Raw genomic sequence first — 18,496 nt, 5'->3', positions numbered from 1 at the left:
AACCTACAGGGAGGGAAATGTGCAAGGAGAGAGGGGTTTACATTTTAAGGTTTAAAGTCCTAATTTTCAGCTTGTGTGCTGACTTTAGCTGCAGATGAGGATATATCTCTTCTGTCAGAGTTGATTTCCATCCAGGACTCTGAGTAAACTGTACGTAAAATACAGTAAATAAAACACAGCGAACCACTTTGCAGTGTTAGCTAATCTTTGAACTCCAGCTTTCTTGTGTCTGTCCAGTTCATGCTTTTTTTTTAAATTGTAGACAGAACGATGGGAGATATTGGGTTGTTGATAGTTGCCAGTCTTCTGGGATTGATCAGCCGCATTCACTGTGAAGGTAAGCCACATTCATGTCTCAGAAGTCATAGAAAACACTCCAGAACTTGTTCCCACAAAACCACTGTCTTATTACCGTTTCCAAATTTCCCTAATTAATCCTCTCTAAATCTATTGACGAGCACTCCTACTCCTAAGCCAGAGGGTTTGGGTTTATAAATGGAGTAAAACACGAAAGTCTACAGACTGTTTACTATATTGTTGTAAAACCACAGAAATACTGAAGGAACTCAGGCAGTCACGCAGTGTCTATAGAAGGTAAAATATAACTAACGTTTCAGACCTGAGCCCTTATTCAAGGTATGAAACCTCTTCAAAATTTATAAATACCTATGTCCCTTTAAATCTATGTCCTCTAGTTTCAAACTAATCTACCCTGGTAGAAAGATCTATTTACCTTATCAATTATTTCATGTACTTCTATAATGGCCTAACCTCCTCCTCCTATGCTCCAGGGAGAAATGTCCCAGCCTATCCAGTCTCTTCATTAAAACTTAGCAGTCCCAGTAACATTCCAAAACATTTTTCCGTATCGTTTGCTGCTTAAGGACATTCTTCCTATAGCTGAGTATCCAGAAATGAATGCATTGCTCTTACAGAGCAATGGTCTTACAGAATGTCCTGTGCAGTTCTAACATGAGATCCTTGTTCCTGTATTCAATACCCTGACCAAGGAAGGCAAGAGTGGCAAACATCTCCTTCACCCAGAGGTCCTACCCGCGTCACCACTTTCAGGGAACTGTGTACCTGTACTCTAGATTTCTCTGTTCTACAACACTCTCCAGAAATATACCATGTCCTAGTCCCTCAAATTACATCAGATGATCTAGTAATCATTTATGTTTATGCCACAGTGACTGCTCTTGGGGACATCTCAAGGCTTAGAATAAGTATTTCAAAATATCTCTCCGCTTTTTAAAGTTGATTTAAACCTAATCCCTTAACTGTTTTTTTGGAATTGTTGGAGAGAGTGACATAACTAACAGCATCTGAGCTTCATGTATTAGCTTTTATATTTCTTGTGGCTGGATGGGCAGTGTTGCTTAGATGGAGGGACCTTACCCCGCCTAATCACGCTCAATGGCTGCATGACATCATGTGTAAACTTAGAGAAGATTAGATGCTCAATTTCCGATTTGAATTCAAAATTTCAAACGCTGTGGGGACCCCTTTTGAATTACTTTTATAATCTTTAATTTGTTATGAGGGTAGAAGAGGTAATTTATCACTTTGATAGGGAATTCTTTTTTTCCCTCTCCTTGCCAAACAGCTTCATTTTTTGGTAGTTGGTTTGGATTTTCCTTTTTTAATAATAAAATATCAATACAATATAATCTGATTAAAATGTGGAGTACCTTGGATGAAATTATATGATTTAAGCATAATGTCTCTTTTTGACTTTTAACATATATCCTTACTTACTCTGTAAATTTCAATGTTAATAAAAATATTGAAAAAAGAAAGGTGCTATGGAAATGCAAGTCGCTCCCTACGTATCATCCCTGGTCAACTGGACAATTTCCAGTGAAGGCTCAACCTGTGACTTATTTTTCTCACCCCCAACTTCTTTTCAAGCTATTGCTCCTTTGAAAGGCTCTTTTTTTAAAACTAACTGCAACTATGAATATTTGTTTATCCATCCTTTATATTTACAATCTGTTTCAACATATTATGATAGTTTAATGCCTACTATTGTAGTTGGTGTATCTTGCGTACCTGTGTGCCTGAAGCAAGTAAGAATTTTGGTGCAGCTGTATGTTGTATTCATGTATATGACAATAAACTCTCATAAACAATTATTAAAGACAAAAATCCCATGTGTGCTTCAGTAATCATCTTGCTGACCCAAGACGCTGTGTCCAACCACCCCCTCGTCATCTGTTGCTTCTTTCATAGACACGAGTTTACATGATCTTTTATATTGCTGTCACCTGTAACTTTTCATTCTACTGGTTACCACAGTTCTCTTGTCTACCACCACCTCCAGTGTTAGACCCCATCAACCCAGTCCAGGTTGAGGCCAGTTTATCCACAGTGAATATTCTGTGTGAAGACCAGGAAGATGATCCAAGCTGTTGACGTATTCATTGAGACTCACAAAAGGGTCAATATTCACTTCTACTTTTTTTGCTTTATTTACTTTCCATGCAGTCTTCCTTCAGAGCAATGAGGCAAACAGTGTTTTACAGAGACAAAGACGCGCCAATGGTGTTTTTGAGGAGTTCAAGGCAGGGAACGTAGAGAGGGAATGCTATGAGGAAAAATGTTCTTTCGAAGAAGCTCGAGAAATATTTGAAAACAAAGAAGTCACGGTAAGATTTCTTTACTGATTCCATGAGGATCAAATATGTCTTCAGTAATTAAGTTGCAGTCAAGCCAGTGTGCAGTGTGTTTAAGTGGAAGAGTGAACTCAGTCAGGTGTAGCAAGTGTGTGTGGTTTATTCAAAATGAAGAGGCTCTGTCACTGGAGAGTTTGCAGGAGATTGATTTCCCTCCTGGGCTTCCTGTCTCCTCCTCCCTACATCCTGGTGATGCAGTGTGTGCCCCTCAACACATCTCTTCCACATGCTCCCACTCTCCCCCTTCAACCCTTGCGCGACCAGTTATTTTCCTGTGCTCTTCACCTCTTTCCTGAGCTCCTCATTGCTCCATGGCGCCCCTTTCTTGTCACACCCGATGCTTCCTTCCGTTACTTTCATAATCGTCCTGCTGGTACTGGTTAGATTGTGGTTATAGATCATAGAACATGGATCACAGAACATCAAAAAACACAGGACAGGTACAGGCCCTTTGACCTACAATGTATGTAGGATGCCAAATTAAACAACCTCTTCTGCCTGCTCATGACCCATATCCCTCCAACCCCTGTATAGTTGTGACTCTACCTAAAAGCCTCTTAAACACTACCCTGGCAGCCCGATGTAGGCACCCACCACTCTGTGAAAAAAACAATTGTCCCATACGTCTCTTTTAAGCTTTCCCTCTCTCACCAAACATTTATGTCCTCCTGTGTGACATTTTTTACCCAGGGGAAAAGATTCTGACTGTCCCACTCTCATGTTCTTATAAACCTCTTTCAGATCTTGCCTCAGCCTCCAACAATCCAGAGAAATCATCCCAAGTTTGTCTGACCTCTCCCCATAACGCATATTCTCGAAACCAAGCAGCATCCTGGTTAATCTCCATGTACCCTTTCCAAATCCTTCACATCCTTCCTGAAACGGGGGTGACCAGAATAGGTTTACGTAGCTGCAATATGACATCCGTACTCTTGTGCTCAATGAATGCAAATCTGCCATAAAGCCCCCCCACCCCCCCCCCCCCCGCCATCTCCTGTCTCCACCTCAAGATGCCATTCGACATTAATGCTGTTCAGGGTTCTGCCACTAACAGTGTATATTTACACTATCATTTGACCTCCCAAAGTGTATCACCACACACTCAATGGGATTAAACTCCATCTGCTGTTTCTTCCCTGTTTCCCTTGTGGATCTGGTTTGACCTCAGGAAAGGTAAAAACATTTCTTGGGAAAAATGAAAATGTGCTTGCTGTGCTAGCAAATCCCAGAAGGTACAGAATAATGGTATCCATATCATTTCTGATTGTGAACTCTTGGAGAGTGATATCCTTCAGGGCCTCTGACTGACAACTCCCAACATTTGTTTTGGACCAGCATAGATATGATGGGCCAAATGACTTCCTCTGAGCAGAAATCCCAGTGTGGGTCTAAAGGAGAGCTACACTGTTGGAGGGCAATCTCAGATGAGCTATTAAATCATAAATTTTGATGATTCTATATATATATATGTATAATTTTATTAACTTTTATTTTATAGCTTGAATTTTGGAGTGAATATACAGGTAAGTTTTTTTAAATTTAATAGCTTCTTAATGTACATTTGACTGTTTTTCCCCATTTTCTCTTGACATAATATAGTTTAGTGTGAGGTAGAAATCTTACACCAGGCGCGATTGGCAGAGTGGTTAGTGCAACACCTATCCAGCTCCAGCGATCAGGACCGGGGTTCGAGTCCCACACTGTCTGTAAAAAGTTCGTACTTTCTCCCCATGACTGTGGAGGTTTTCTCCAGTCTCCTCCCACCGTTCATAACGTACTGGGGATGTAGGTTAATTGGGTGTAAATTGGGCGGCATGGACTCATGGGCGAAATTACCTGTTGCCGTGCTCTGTCTAAATTTAAATTTTTAAAGATCATCAGATAAGTTGCTTTCACAAGGCACTCTCTCCAAGATTTGCATTCATTGGTTTGTTTCTCCATCTCCTTACTGCCACCTCTGGAGCAATGGGGAAAGCTGAATGATATGTCAAAGGCTTCTCGTCCCTCTCAGTGCCCAGACCTAGTCCAGATCCTCTCAACTCTGAGATTTATGATCCATGCCACTTGAAGTCTTAGGACCTTCCAATGAATCTCACTTCTTCATCAGGCTGAGTTAACAACCCGCTGGAATATTTTCTTGTCCTGAGTGTTGGCACCTCTCTCCCAGACAGTGATGCAACCAGTCAGAATGCTCTCCACTATACACCTGTGGTTTGTCTTCACAGTAAATCCCACCTGTGATAAGAACATGAGAAATAGGAGCAGGAGTCAGTCATGTGACCCATCATACCTGCTCCACCATTCTAGAAGATCATGGCTGTGGACACAGTTCCTCTTACCCAGAATCCTTCATTCCCCTACTATGCAAAATTCTACCTCACTCCATCTTAAATATATTTAATGAGGCAGTCCCTACAACTTCCTTGGGCAGAGAATTCCACAGATTCACCAGTCTGTGGGAGAATCAGAATTTTTTGTCAAGTCACAAAATTCATTCATTCAGTGCAAATATTGATATAAACCACCTTATTAAAAAAATAAATAAAAATAGTGCACAAAAAGTCAAAGTGAGGCAGTGTCTTTGGTTCATTCATCATTCAGGAATCTGATGGCAGCGGGGAAGAAGCTGTCCTTGTGCCACTGAGTGCTCATCTTTAGGCTCCTGTACCTTTTTCCCCAGAGGTAGTAGAGTGAAGAGGGCGTGGCCTGGGTGGTGGGGGTCCTTGAGGATAGAGGCTGCTTTCTTTTTTTTAAAATAATTTTTTTATTTTTCACATTATGAATCATATCAACCAAAGTATGTACAAACGTTTCTCATTAAATTTACACAGTGGTCTTTTCTCCCCTTTTCTTTCCCCCTTTCCCTCCCTCCCCTCTACCCACCCCCCTCCAAAACTCATAAATATTCAACATATACAATACAATAAAACCATAAAACAATATCTTCACATGAAGGAAAATAAACAAAAAAAATACCTTATCTATTTATTACACACTGAATCTAGTTGTTTTGTCTTCTTATCATTTTCATTTTAGGGGATGGAGGTCCGAGGCAAGCCCTCTCTGTTATGTTCCATGTATGGTTCCCAAATTTGCTCAAACAATGTGACTTTATTTTTTAAATTATATGTTATTTTTTCCAATGGAATACATTTATTCATTTCCATGTACCATTGCTGTACTCTCAGGCTCTCTTCCATTTTCCAAGTTGATATTTTACATTTTTTTCCTATCACTAAGGCTATAATAATGAATTTTTTTTGCACTTTATCCAGTTTGAGGCCTAATTCTCTACCTTTTATGTTACTTAAAGGAAATATCTCTGGCTTTTTGGTATGTTATTTTTTTGTAATTTTATTTAGTATCTGATTTAATTCTTCCATAACGTATTTACTTTCCTACATGTCCAAGTTGCATGTAATGTTGTTCCCATTTTCTTCTTACAGCGAAAATCCATCTGATAATGTTGAATCCCATTTTTTAAATTTTTGAGGAGTAACATATACCCTGTGTAACCAATTATACTGTATCATGCGTAACCTTGTGTTTATTGTATTCTTCATAGTTCCAGAACATAACTTTGCCCATACTTCATGTTTTATCTTTGTTTCGATCCTTTTCCCACTTCTGTTTATTTCATTATCATTGCAACTTAATGTACATGTTGGTTATAAATCTTTTAATTTTCATTGCGTCTGTAATCACATATTCAAAGCTGCTTCCTTCCGGTAATCTCAAGCTGTTTCCCAATTTATCCTTTAAATAAGCTTGTTTGATGATATGCAAACATTGTACCCTGAGTTATTCCATATTTGTACTTCAACTGTTCAAATGTTAATAAATTATTTCCCAAAAAGCAGTTTTCTATTCTTTTCATTCCTTTTCTCTCCCATTCTCTAAAGGAAAGGTTGTCTATTGTAAAAGGGATTAGCGGATTTTGCGTCAATAGTCATTTTGGTATTTGATCATTCATTTTTTTTCCTTTTTAAGTGGATCTTCTTCCATGTATTAAGTAAAATATGCAATACTGGTGAGTTTTGATATTGCACCAGCTTTTCATCCCACTTATAAAGTATATCTTCCAGTACCTTTTTCCCTATTTTTTCTAGTTCTATCTTAGTCCAGTCTGGTTTTTCCTTTGTCTGGTAAAAATCTGATAAATACCTTAATTGTGCAGCTCTATAATAATTTATAAAATCTGGTAACTGCAAACCACCTTGATTATACCTCTCTGCTAATTTATCTAACGCTACCCTTGGATTCCTCCCTTCCCACAAGAATTTCCATATTATTCTCTTTAGCTCCTTAAAGAATTTTTCTGTTAAAGGAATTGGTAACGTTTGAAATAAATATTGTATCCTTGGGAACACATTCATTTTAATGCAGTTTATCCTCCCTATCAACGTTAGTGGTAATTCTTTCCAATGTTCTAAGTCTTTCTGCAATTTCTTTATTAGTGGCTGATAATTTAGTTTGTACAAGTGGCTTAAGTTATTATCTAACCTGATCCCTAGGTATCGGATTTCTTGTGTTTGCCATTTAAATGGCGATTCTTTTTAAAATTCTGTATAGTCTGCGTTACTCATTGGCATCACTTCACTTTTATTTGCATTGATCTTGTACCCTGATATTTCTCCATATTCCTTCAATTTCTTATGTAATTCTTTTACTGATACCTCTGGTTCTATTAGGTATACTACGATCTCATCTGCAAATAAGCTGATTTTATACTCCTTCTCCTTTATTTTTATCCCTTTTATTTTATTTTCTATTCTTATCAGTTCTGCCAAAGGTTCTATTGCTAAGGCGAACAATGAGGGGGATAGTGGACATCCCTGTCTAGTTGACCTACTTAATTTAAAGTGACTCGATACATATCCATTTACTGTTACCTCCGCCAATGGTCCATTCTACAATGCTTTAATCCAATTTATATATTTTTCTGGTACATTGAACTTCTGTAATACTTTAAATAAGTAATTCCACTCTACTGTGTCAAAGGCTTTATCTGTGTCTAGAGCAATAGCCACTGTTGGCTTCTTATTTCCTTGAACTGCGTGGATTAGATTAATAAGTTTGCAGACATTGTCTGCTGTTCGTCTTTCCTTAATAAATCCAGTTTGATCTTGTTTTACTATTTTAGGTACACAATCAGCCAATCTGTTTGCTAATAATTTTGCTATTATCTTATAGTGGATCCTTCCCCGTCTTTGGTATTACTGTAATTATTGCTGTCTTACATGAATCTGGCAAGTTTTATGTCTCTTCTATCTGGTTCATTACTTCCAGGAGAGGAGGAATTAATAACTCTTTAAATGTTTTATAAAATTCTATTGGAAATCCATCCTCTCCTGGTGTTTTATTGTCAGCAGCTTTTTTAATATATCCTGTACTTCCTCTATTTCAAATGGTTTTATCAGTTTGTTTTGTTCCTCTTCTTGCAATTACAGCAGTTCAATTTTAGCTAAAAATTCCTCTATTTTATCATCTTTCCCCTCGTCCTCAGTTTGATACAAATGTTCATAAAATTTCTTAAAATTTTCATTAATCTCTGTTGGATTATATGTAATTTGTTTGTCCTTTTTCCTTGATACAGTTCTTTTAGCTTGTTCTGTTTTACGTTGCCAGGCTAATATTTTGTGTTTTTTTCTCCCAGTTCATAATACTTTTACTTTGTTTTTATTATGTTCTTCTCCACTTTGTACGTTTGAATGTTTCGTATTTAATTTTTTTTGTCCGCCAATTCTCTGCTTTTCGTTATATCATCCCTTTTTACTAATTCCTTTTCTGTACTTACTATCTCCCTTTCCAACTGCTTTTTCCCGATTGTAATCCTTTTTCATCTTAGTCACATAACTTTGCCCTCGAATGAAGGCTTTCATTGCGTTCATAATATAAATTTGTCTTTCACTGATCCTGTGTTTATTTCAAAATATGTTTTAATTTGGCATTCAATAAACTCCCTAAATTCCTGTCATTTAAGTAACATGGAGTTTAACTTCCATCTATATGTTCTTGGTGGAATGTCCTCCAGTTCTATTATTAATAACAGGGTGTATGATCAGATAGTAATCTAGCTTTATACTCAGTTTTCTTAACTCTCCCTTGAATATGGGCTGACAACAAAATCATATCAATCCTTGAGTAAGTTTTGTGTCTACTCGAATAACATGAAAATTCCTTCTCTCTTGGGTGTTGCCTCCTCCATATATCCATAAGTTTCATTTCCTGCATTGATTTAACCATAAATTTGGCTACTTTATTCTTTTTACTTGTCTTTTGTCCAGTTTTATCCAACATTGGGTCCAAATTAAGGTTAAAAACCCCTCTAATCAATATATTTCCTTGTGTGTCTGCAATCTTCAAAAAAAATCCTGCATAAACTTTTGATCCTCCTCATTAGGCACATATATGTTGAGCAAATTCCAAAATTCTGAGTATATCTGACACTTTATCATTGCATACCTCCCTGCCGTATCTATTATTTCCTCCTCTATTTTGATTGGTACATTTTTGTTAACTAGTATGGCTACACCTCTAGCTTTTGAATTATAGGATGCTGCTGCTACGTGTCCTACCAGTCTCTCTTGAGTTTGTTATGTTCCGCTTCAGTTAGATGCGTTTCCTGCACAAATGCTATATCTATTTTTTCTTTCTTCAATAAATTTAGTAGCCTCTTCCTTTTAATTTGGTTATGTATTCCATTAATGTTTAGTCATATAGTTCAACATGGCCATCTTATATCTTGCATACACCTCTTTTCCACCTCTTCGCCACCTCCATCCCCCTTTTCCATCTCTTAGTTTTGGAGCTGCTTTCTTAAGACACCACCTCTTGTACATGTCCTCGATGGAGTGAAATCTGGTGCCCTTGATGATGCAGGCTGAGTTAACAACCCTCTGGAATATTTTCTTGCCCTGAGTATTGGCACCTCTCTACCAGACAGTGATGCAACCAGTCAGAATGCTCTCCATTATACATCTGTAGAAGTTTTCAAGAGTCTTTTGCGACATACTGAAGAAGTTCCTGCTCATCTGCATCCCAAGTCTACTCCCCTGAATCTTCAGATTAAGTCCTGGACTTCTAGTCTCCCTACCAGTGGAAACAACTTTTCTATCTCTACTTTATCTGGCCCTTCTATAATTCTACATATTTCTAAGATCCCCTCTCATTTTACCGAATTCCAACGAGTACAGTCCCAGGTGACTCACTCTCTACTCAAAGGCTAACCCTCTCATGACTGTGCCACCTCCAAAGCCGGTATATCCTTTCTCCAGTAAGGAGACCAGAACAACATGCGGTATTCCAGATGCAACCTCACCAGTATCCTGTACAGTTGCAGTAGAACCTCCACTCTTGAACTCAATCCCTCTAGCAATGACAGCCAACATCCCATTTTCCTTCTTGATAACCTGTTGCACCTGCAATCTGACCTTCTGCAATTCATGCACAAGCACTCCCAGTCCCTCTGCACAACACCATGCTGCATTATTTCACCATTTAAATTATTTAATCTATTTTTCCTTTCAACGTGCAGTACCTCACATTTACCAACATTGTTCTCCATCTGCCAGACCCTTGCTGACTCACTTAACCAGTTCTCTGCACACTCTCCACACCCTCTGCACTATTTTCTTTCCCATTCACTTTAAAGTCATCTGCAAACTTTTGTGATGTTACTATAAATTTGCAAGCTCGATGGGTGCAAGGAACGGGTGATCTTGAGTAGTTTCTACCTGATTAAAATTTAGTTGACTCATTTTCAGATGGAAACCAATGCGAATCCAATCCTTGTCTGAACAAAGGTGAATGCAAAGATGGGATTGGCTCCTACTCCTGCTGGTGTCAACCGGGGTTTCAAGGGATAAACTGTGAGATAGGTAAGGAGAACTTCCAGCAAGACACAAAACCAGTGACGCTTGTGTTTGTTTACATTGAAGCTTTCCAACCACAGGACAGTATGTCAAATACCTGACACAGACCAATTTTGGAAATGTAAATGCATGGTTTTGCAACTCCACAATGGCTGAATATCTTTATGTTCACACAGAACCTATAAAACTATGCAATTTGGACAACGGTAAATGTCACCATTTCTGTAAGAAGGATGCAGTGAAGGGAGTGAGGTGTGTCTGTGCTCCAACCTACAAGCTCGACGCTGACCAGATGTCCTGTATTCCTGCAGGTATGGGCATGGTGATTGCCTCATTACACTACTGAGAAGCAATCTCTGCACGGAGGCGTTCCTGGCGTTACGAGCCCAAAGGACCCCAAAAACCCAGCAGCAATAGACATTCACCAAGACAAGTAGTTTTTAAAACAAAAGTTATTTTAATCAACTTTAAACATGAAAACAGAATCAAACTTTAACTTACCTCTATACTTAACTAACCCAAATTAACCCCCTTCTAATTCTAAGCGCACGTGTATATAAGATGTGTGTAAATTTAAGAAAACTTCTTTGGTTCACAGTTCAATTCTCACTTCTTCTTCCAAGTTTTCTGGATGCAGACAATTCTTATGCTGTGCACAGAATTTAACATGCATAAAGTTCACTAGGCTATGGTACTCAAAAGGTCAATGATTACCTCTCAGGAAGGTTCTTGTAGGGTTGGCAGAGAGAGATTTGTTGTTCCAGGATTTCCACAACTGAGGTACCACCATTAGTCACCTCAAGGTCTCGCTGATTAAACTTGCCCCTTGAGGGTTCTCCAGATGGTAACCTCTTTCTTCAGGCTACCACCACAGAGTTCATTTCTGTTCCTCTTATTCCAAGAGAAACATCAGACTGATAGCACTTCCAGCCATCCACTGCTCTGGAACTTTGTTTCCATCCAGCACTGATCAGCTGCTTTTCAATGTTACACACACTAGCTGAGAGGGCTTGTTTTCTTTCCCTCTCTCTCGCCAACTGCCAGAAAGCCCATGTGACTCATTTGCAAAAACTCCCACCTTCTTCAGCGATCAACAGGAGTTCTTCTCCTTAGTCAAGATGATGTCTTTTCATGCATTCCCAGATTTCCTGGCATTTGTATCTCCTGTACAGGAGAAAAAAATCTGGTCTGCACTGATCAATCCAACCATCTTAATGTTTGAAGACCAATTGTATAATTGACCAAATCTCGTCAGCTTGTTTTTTTTTGAAGTATTTGTATCTATTTTCTGTTAGTCCAGCCCACTTGGAAGTTGGACTGAACGTTTTCTGTCACAGCTCATTTGATGCTGAGCTGAAGGATCTCAACTGACCAGGGAGTAGCTGTGGAGGGAAGGGAAGGCTGATTTTTCTAGTTGAGACCCTGCATCAGGACTGAGGGTGTGAAGAGGGGAGGGGGAGAGGTGAGATAGGAGCTGGCAAATGATCAGTGGATCAAGAAAGAAACACAAACACGGCAGGAGCGGAATCTTGGGCAGACAGAGTTGCTGGAGGACATCATGGATATGTGTCACGAAATGTATTGCTTTCCAGAAGCGTTGTTGTGCATTATAGGTTCAAAAAAATTGCAATAATTTGCATTTTGATAAATACACTATTTAAAAAAAACGGATGGGAAGATGGGAGAGGGAAGGTGGGGATAGTGACAAGGGTCTGGGAAGTGATTAGTAGAGATAGGAATCTTTCCAAGCACCGCTCTATAACCCCTGTTATCCAGAATCTTTCCCCTCCCTCATGGTTCCATTTGCTCATCAAACACACCCCCATTCCCATCCACACACCCACCCCCACCCTCCAAACTGGGTCCCTTAACCCCTCCCCCTACCCCACCATATCATCCCCTTATCTGGTTCCACCCATTACCTTCCCTCCTTCTCACATTCCACTGTCTGAAAGCCCCAACCCCCATCGCATAGAGAGATGAACAGGGAGGGGAATGCAAGCCAGAGCGAGATGCCATAGACCTGCAGAGGCATTTGGAGAAAGTGGAGCATTCTTGTGTTTATTAATGACTCTGTTGTCCGGCAGTGAGCCACCCATGTGGAAGGATTGCAGACATCAATAAAGAGCGATCTCTGGATCTCACTTTTGGAGCCAGCAGTACTGATGCACCCAACTTACTTTCGAATAATGTGACAGAAACACCTCGTTTGTTGAATGAGACAACTGCTAACAATTTCAGTAACCTTGTAAAAAACTATAACTACAGCAACGTCAAAGCATCCCCAATCGATTTCACCAAAATTGTGGGTGGTGAAGAGTGTAGGAAGGGACAGTGCCCATGGCAGGTAAGCTCCTTACATGTTAACGTATGTTTTATGGAGGGTACGACCCGAAGCTCAATTCATTGCTTGTAAACTGCTGAAGGAAGTGTAGAGGAAAACATTATGGAGAGCCAGCTCCCTGGAGATGAGACAATTCAGTGAGGTTGACTGAGCATAAATATCAGATGGGAAACATCAAACACAAATCAGTGGTAATCATTTATTTGGATTAAAGACCATTTCAGCTACTTGACCCTTACACTCCAGGATCCCCTCCCCATCCTGGACCCTACACTCCAGATTCCCTCCTTATCTTGAACCCTTCACTGCAGAATTCCCTCCCTATCCCAGATCCCACACTCCAGAATTTCATCCCCACCCTGAAACCTCATTCCAGGATTCGCTCCCCATCGTGCACCCTACACTCCAAAATTCCCTCCATATCCCAGATGCTATGTTCCAGAATTCTTTCCCTATCCCAGACCCTTCACTCCAGGATTCCTTCCTTATCTGGACCCTACACTCCAGAATTCCCTCCCTATCCCAGACCCTATGTTCCAGAATTCTTTCCCAATCCCAGACCCTTCACTCCAGGATTCCTTCCTTATCTGGACCCTACACTCCAGAATTCCCTCCCCATCCCGGACCCCACACTCTTGAATACCCTCCATATCCTTGGCCCTACACTGAAATCCTCTCCCTATCCTGGGCCTACAGTCTTGAATTCCCTCCCTTGTCCTCATCCTTGTCTCTTCCTACCTCTTACCATTGGTGAGATTGACTTGCTTGGATAGCATGCCAAACAACATTTTTCACTATCACATGACAATAAACAATACAATACAATTCCAGATTTGTTTAATAATGCTTGTGAGAAATACCTTGAAGTACAGCCCTTCATCCAGGCTTCCTGGAAGTACCCAGACAGGATGGGCTGGAACTCTTTTCCTTGAAGCAAAGTAAGTTGAGGAGAGGGGTTCCTTCTAGAGATTTATATAATCACAAGGGGCATTGATAATCATCCTAGTCTTTCTCCCAGGGGAGGGAAGTCCAGAAGCAGATTAAGGAGAGGGAAAGATTTGAAGATCTAAGGGGTACCTTTTTCATTGAGTGGTCAGTATATGGAATGCCAGAGAGATGAGAAATTACAAAATTTCAAATCCATATGGACATATTCAATGTGATATTCAGAAATGCAATGTCCAGATGCATCAAAATTCCCACTTGTTGCAGCCACTTATCTACAAAAGATGAACCAAATACAATGGAAAATATTTAAATTATCACACATGCAAGAGAGCAGGAAAAGAGATGATAAATATTCAGAGCTGCAGTTAATGCAAGTCAGAAGGGATGTCTCAGTGATTCAGACAGACCGTTTGGTGGTCCTCGGTGGTTTAGGGTTAGGGTAGCATCGGGAGGTTCAGGAGTCTGACCAGAGCAGGGAAATAAAACTGTACTTGAACCTAGAGCTGGACGTCAGGTTTCAGTACCTTCTGTCCAAAGATAGCAATGAAAAAAGGTGATCTGGGCTGCCTTCTGCATGTCTCTGATGGATGGGAGGATGGACCTGGCCATGTTTTTTTTTTACCTTCTGAATTCCACAGTGGAGGCAGGATGTTAGAGTGTGGATATGATTCCTTACTTTTAGCTCTGGGCTTTGAATATTTACAGTAATTTAGTCATCTTGCCACTGCCCCTAATATTAAGTCATGCAGAGTCTCTGGTGTTTTAATCTATCTCCACTTTTCTCAGGCCATGCTACTAAATGAGGCCAAGAATGAAGCCTTCTGTGGGGGAACCATCCTGAATAAAAATTGGGTCATCTCAGCAGCTCATTGCTTTATTGACCCTATTGAATTCAAGATTGTTGTTGGTGAGTACGTTAAGTCCATTTGGCCTTGTTCTTTACAGCAGTTATGACATTAGACTTCCTGGAACCAGGAGTTAAATGTTTGAAATTCCTTGGAATGTTTACTCTGTCCCCATTCTAGTGCTCACCAGGATCTGTCTAAATGCATAGGATATTCTCAGGCAATGTGAGGCCAGATTCGGTGTATCTTGTCAAACTGTCAGGTGGTGGAGTGACTGTTCTGTGTGAGAACTCTTGCCAGTTGCACACTTTTTCCTGTTTATTCCCCAGGAAGAAATTGCAATAAGACCATAAGATTTAGGGGCAAGGTTCCTTTATTGTCAAGAAATAGCCCAGAACATGAAATTGTTTTCTGCCTACCGTAAGGCAGATAAAGTCGCCATTAGTGCCACCCGGCACCCCTTACAGTAAGAGAGGAGAAGCAAAAGGGAATCCCTTCAGAGTCCATGGATTCACCTTCAGCACTCCCACAGCCTCCTGTTTGATCCATCAGCTACCCAAGGTCCAGATCCACACCTCCGACACGATCAAGAAGCCTTTAGCACCCGAGGCCCTTCTACGTGCTGCAGTGTATCCTGCGATCCCTGGTGTCGTATCAGTGCTTCATTAGGCAGAGAATTCCACAGTGAAGCAGTTCCTCATCTTGTATCTGCTCCCCTGAATCTTGAGGATGTGTCTCCCAGATCTAGTCTTACCTGCCAATGGAAACATCTTTTCTGCCTCTGTCTAATCTACCCTTTTCATAATGTTCCATGATTCTATGATGCCCTTCTAAACTCCATCCTTCTTTCAGTGATGAGTTTCAATCTCCCCTCCACTGCTGGGCAGAAAACAACTCTTTCCTCATTTGCTCTCAGATTTTAGTCATTTACTTAAATCTGTGCTTCCTTCATGTCCACCCAGAACTAATTCATCCTTCTATCTCCTTGCTTCCAAACAACCCCAGCCCATCCAGTGTCCACTCACTACCATACGTCTCCATCGCAGCAACCCCCTCAATCCTGATTAACCAGCGATAGGAAAGATGTCAGGTAAGGAGAGGCTGTTTAAGCTGGGTCTGTTCTCCCTGGAGCAGACCTTACAGAAGTTTATCATTCATGAAGGGTACACATAAAGATTGAGGTCTTTTTCCCAGAAGAGGGGAATCTAAAACTGAAGAGCATATATTTAACATGATAGGAGTAAAATGGACCCAAGGGGCACCTTCTTCACACAGAGATTGGTGGGTATATGGACAATGACAATATTTCAAAGTCCTCTGGAGAGGTACACAAATAGGAGTAGTTTAGAGGGATGTGAGGCAAATACAAGAAGCAGGACTTGCCCAGGTAGACATGTACAAGTTAAATTTAAAAGTTTGCTCTCTGCTCTCCCTTTTCTGTCTTTGTTTCTCTCTCTGTCTGTCTCTTTTCAGTGACCTTTCTATTCTGACTCTTGTTGTTTTGCAACAGGGGAGCATAACATCCGCAAATCTGAACACACGGAGAAGTACCATGATGTGGAGAAGGTGATCTTGTACCCCAGTTATAACCCCAATCGAAGCCGATATGATCACGACATTGCTCTAATCCATTTGAAGACTCCCATCCAGTTCACCCCCTTTATCATCCCCATTTGTCTCCCAGAAAAACACTTTGCGGAGAATGTGTTGATGACACAACCTTACGGGATGGTCAGTGGCTGGGGCAAGCTAAGCACATTGGGGGTCACACCCCAGGTTCTCCTGAGGATCAGCATCCCGTATGTCGAACGCAGTACCTGCAAGGAATCCAGCAAGTATAGCGTCACCGGGAACATGTTCTGTGCTGGCCACCCAGACGGAAGCAAAGATGCTTGTCATGGAGATAGTGGGGGTCCTCATGTCACCAAATATAAGAACACCTGGTTTTTAACAGGGATCGTCAGCTGGGGAGATGGCTGTGCAGTAGCGGGGAGATATGGCTTCTACACAAGGGTTTCCAGGTATTATGCCTGGGTCAAAAGACAAACAGGGATCTGATTTGCAGGAAGAAGTTGCGAGTAACATTTGCCTGCCATTTGTAGTCAGCAGTTCTCACCGCTGGAAGATGGCTGATTTTCACGTGGCCAGAAAATGCTAATTCTGTAGCTTCACATAAAATAATATGAATAGTCTTCGGAGATACTTATGACTAATCAGTCTTTGGTGTTCGACCTATTTGGATTGTATCAACCTATGCCCAAACTCTTGTATTGATATTAAAATAAATCTCTGTCCCTATGATCTGGATTCTCCTGTTTAAGGATTCTGCAGTTTCACTGCAGGCAGGACCCCCACCTGACCTCTGATTTTAGGACTTAAACGAAAAACCCCCTTTTCCATGTTGAATCCTATGTATTGGGAGACTTTAAAATGCACATTTGCGTAGTGGGAGATGCTGCTGCCTCTCTGTTCCAGGGACCTGGGTTTGATCCCAACCTCTGGTGCTGTTTGTGAGGAGTTTGCACCCTCTCTCCCTGTGCCCATGACTGTATGGGGTTCTTCCCACATCTCAAACACGTGTGTGATTGCCCCAGTGTCTAAATTAGTGGGAGGTGGTGGGGGAGAATGAGATGGGGAGGTTAAGTGTGGGCATTAGAAAAACTGTAAATATTGATGTGATTCATTGGGAAATGATGGCAGGCCAATGTTGAGTTGGGAAGAGTATCATGTTCGATGGGTTCATAGCGATGAGCCTGGACACGTGTTACAATCACTCATGGGAAACAAACAGGGGAGAACATTAAACAGTACTCGATTACTATTTCATTTAATCAATGGCATAGCCATTCACCTCGGACCTAGGTTGGACTCTGACGATAGTGAATCTATATGTGACAAGCTCACACATTTGAGTACACACACTACAAACAGGGATGTTTACACACTCACTGTACCAAAGAGGGTGAAGCTCTCTGTAAGTATTGATCTATAAACCAAAATTACGGCTCAACTTCAGTGGAGTGCACACCTTACCCAGCGATGTCCACAGCTTGGATCACGAGGCAGAGAGAAAGAATGTGCTATGCATCAATGTTTTATACAGTGCTAATCTGTGCTTCTAGCCAGTAATGACCCTAGGTCAGGGTTTCCCAAACATTTTAGCTCAGGGAACCCTTTTGGGGAGCACTTGGAAATTGCAGAACCCTAATCATCAATTACAGTTTAAAAGACCTGCTATATACACAAGCATAGTAAGAAAGTTAATGGAGAAGGGTTCAGAGAGCTCATTGCTGTATCTCCATTAACAATGGCGTGAAGCAAGGCTGCGTTCTCGCACCAACCCTCTTTTCAATCTTCTTCAGCATGATGCTGAACCAAGCCATGAAAGACCTCAACAATGAAGACGCTGTTTACATCCGGTACCGGACGGATGGCAGTCTCTTCAATCTGAGGCGCCTGCAAGCTCACACCAAGACACAAGAGCAACTTGTCTGTGAACTACTCTTTGCAGACGATGCCGCTTTAGTTGCCCATTCAGAGCCAGCTCTTCAGCGCTTGACGTCCTGCTTTGCGGAAACTGCCAAAGTGTTTGGCCTGGAAGTCAGCCTGAAGAAAACTGAGGTCCTCCATCAGCCAGCTCCCCACCATGACTACCAGCCCTCCCACATCTCCATCGGGCACACAAAACTCAAAACGGTCAACCAGTTTGCCTATCTCGGCTGCACCATTTCATCGGATGCAAGGATCAACAACGAGATAGACAACAGACTCGCCAAGGCAAATAGTGCCTTTGGAAGACTACACAAAAGA

General features: G+C 41.0%; 1 protein-coding gene across 1 annotated transcript; it reads left to right on the top strand.

The window, feature by feature from the left end:
• The first annotated feature begins 61 nt into the window (after positions 1-61).
• On the top strand, positions 62-16,987 carry LOC138740628 (coagulation factor IX-like). Its single transcript, XM_069893544.1, has 9 exons — positions 62-150; positions 263-337; positions 2,488-2,648; positions 4,174-4,198; positions 10,442-10,555; positions 10,726-10,860; positions 12,637-12,896; positions 14,628-14,748; positions 16,197-16,987. Exons 2-9 carry the CDS (start codon positions 271-273, stop codon positions 16,742-16,744), a joined length of 1,431 nt encoding a protein of 476 aa, XP_069749645.1. The 5' UTR covers positions 62-150; positions 263-270; the 3' UTR covers positions 16,745-16,987.
• Positions 16,988-18,496: the final 1,509 nt, after the last annotated feature.

This window comes from Narcine bancroftii, chromosome 8 (genome assembly GCF_036971445.1).
Source record: "Narcine bancroftii isolate sNarBan1 chromosome 8, sNarBan1.hap1, whole genome shotgun sequence".
Classification (NCBI taxonomy): Eukaryota; Metazoa; Chordata; class Chondrichthyes; order Torpediniformes; family Narcinidae; genus Narcine; species Narcine bancroftii.
Note: the sequence above shows the minus strand (reverse complement) of the source record. Positions and strands in the feature narration are given on the sequence as shown.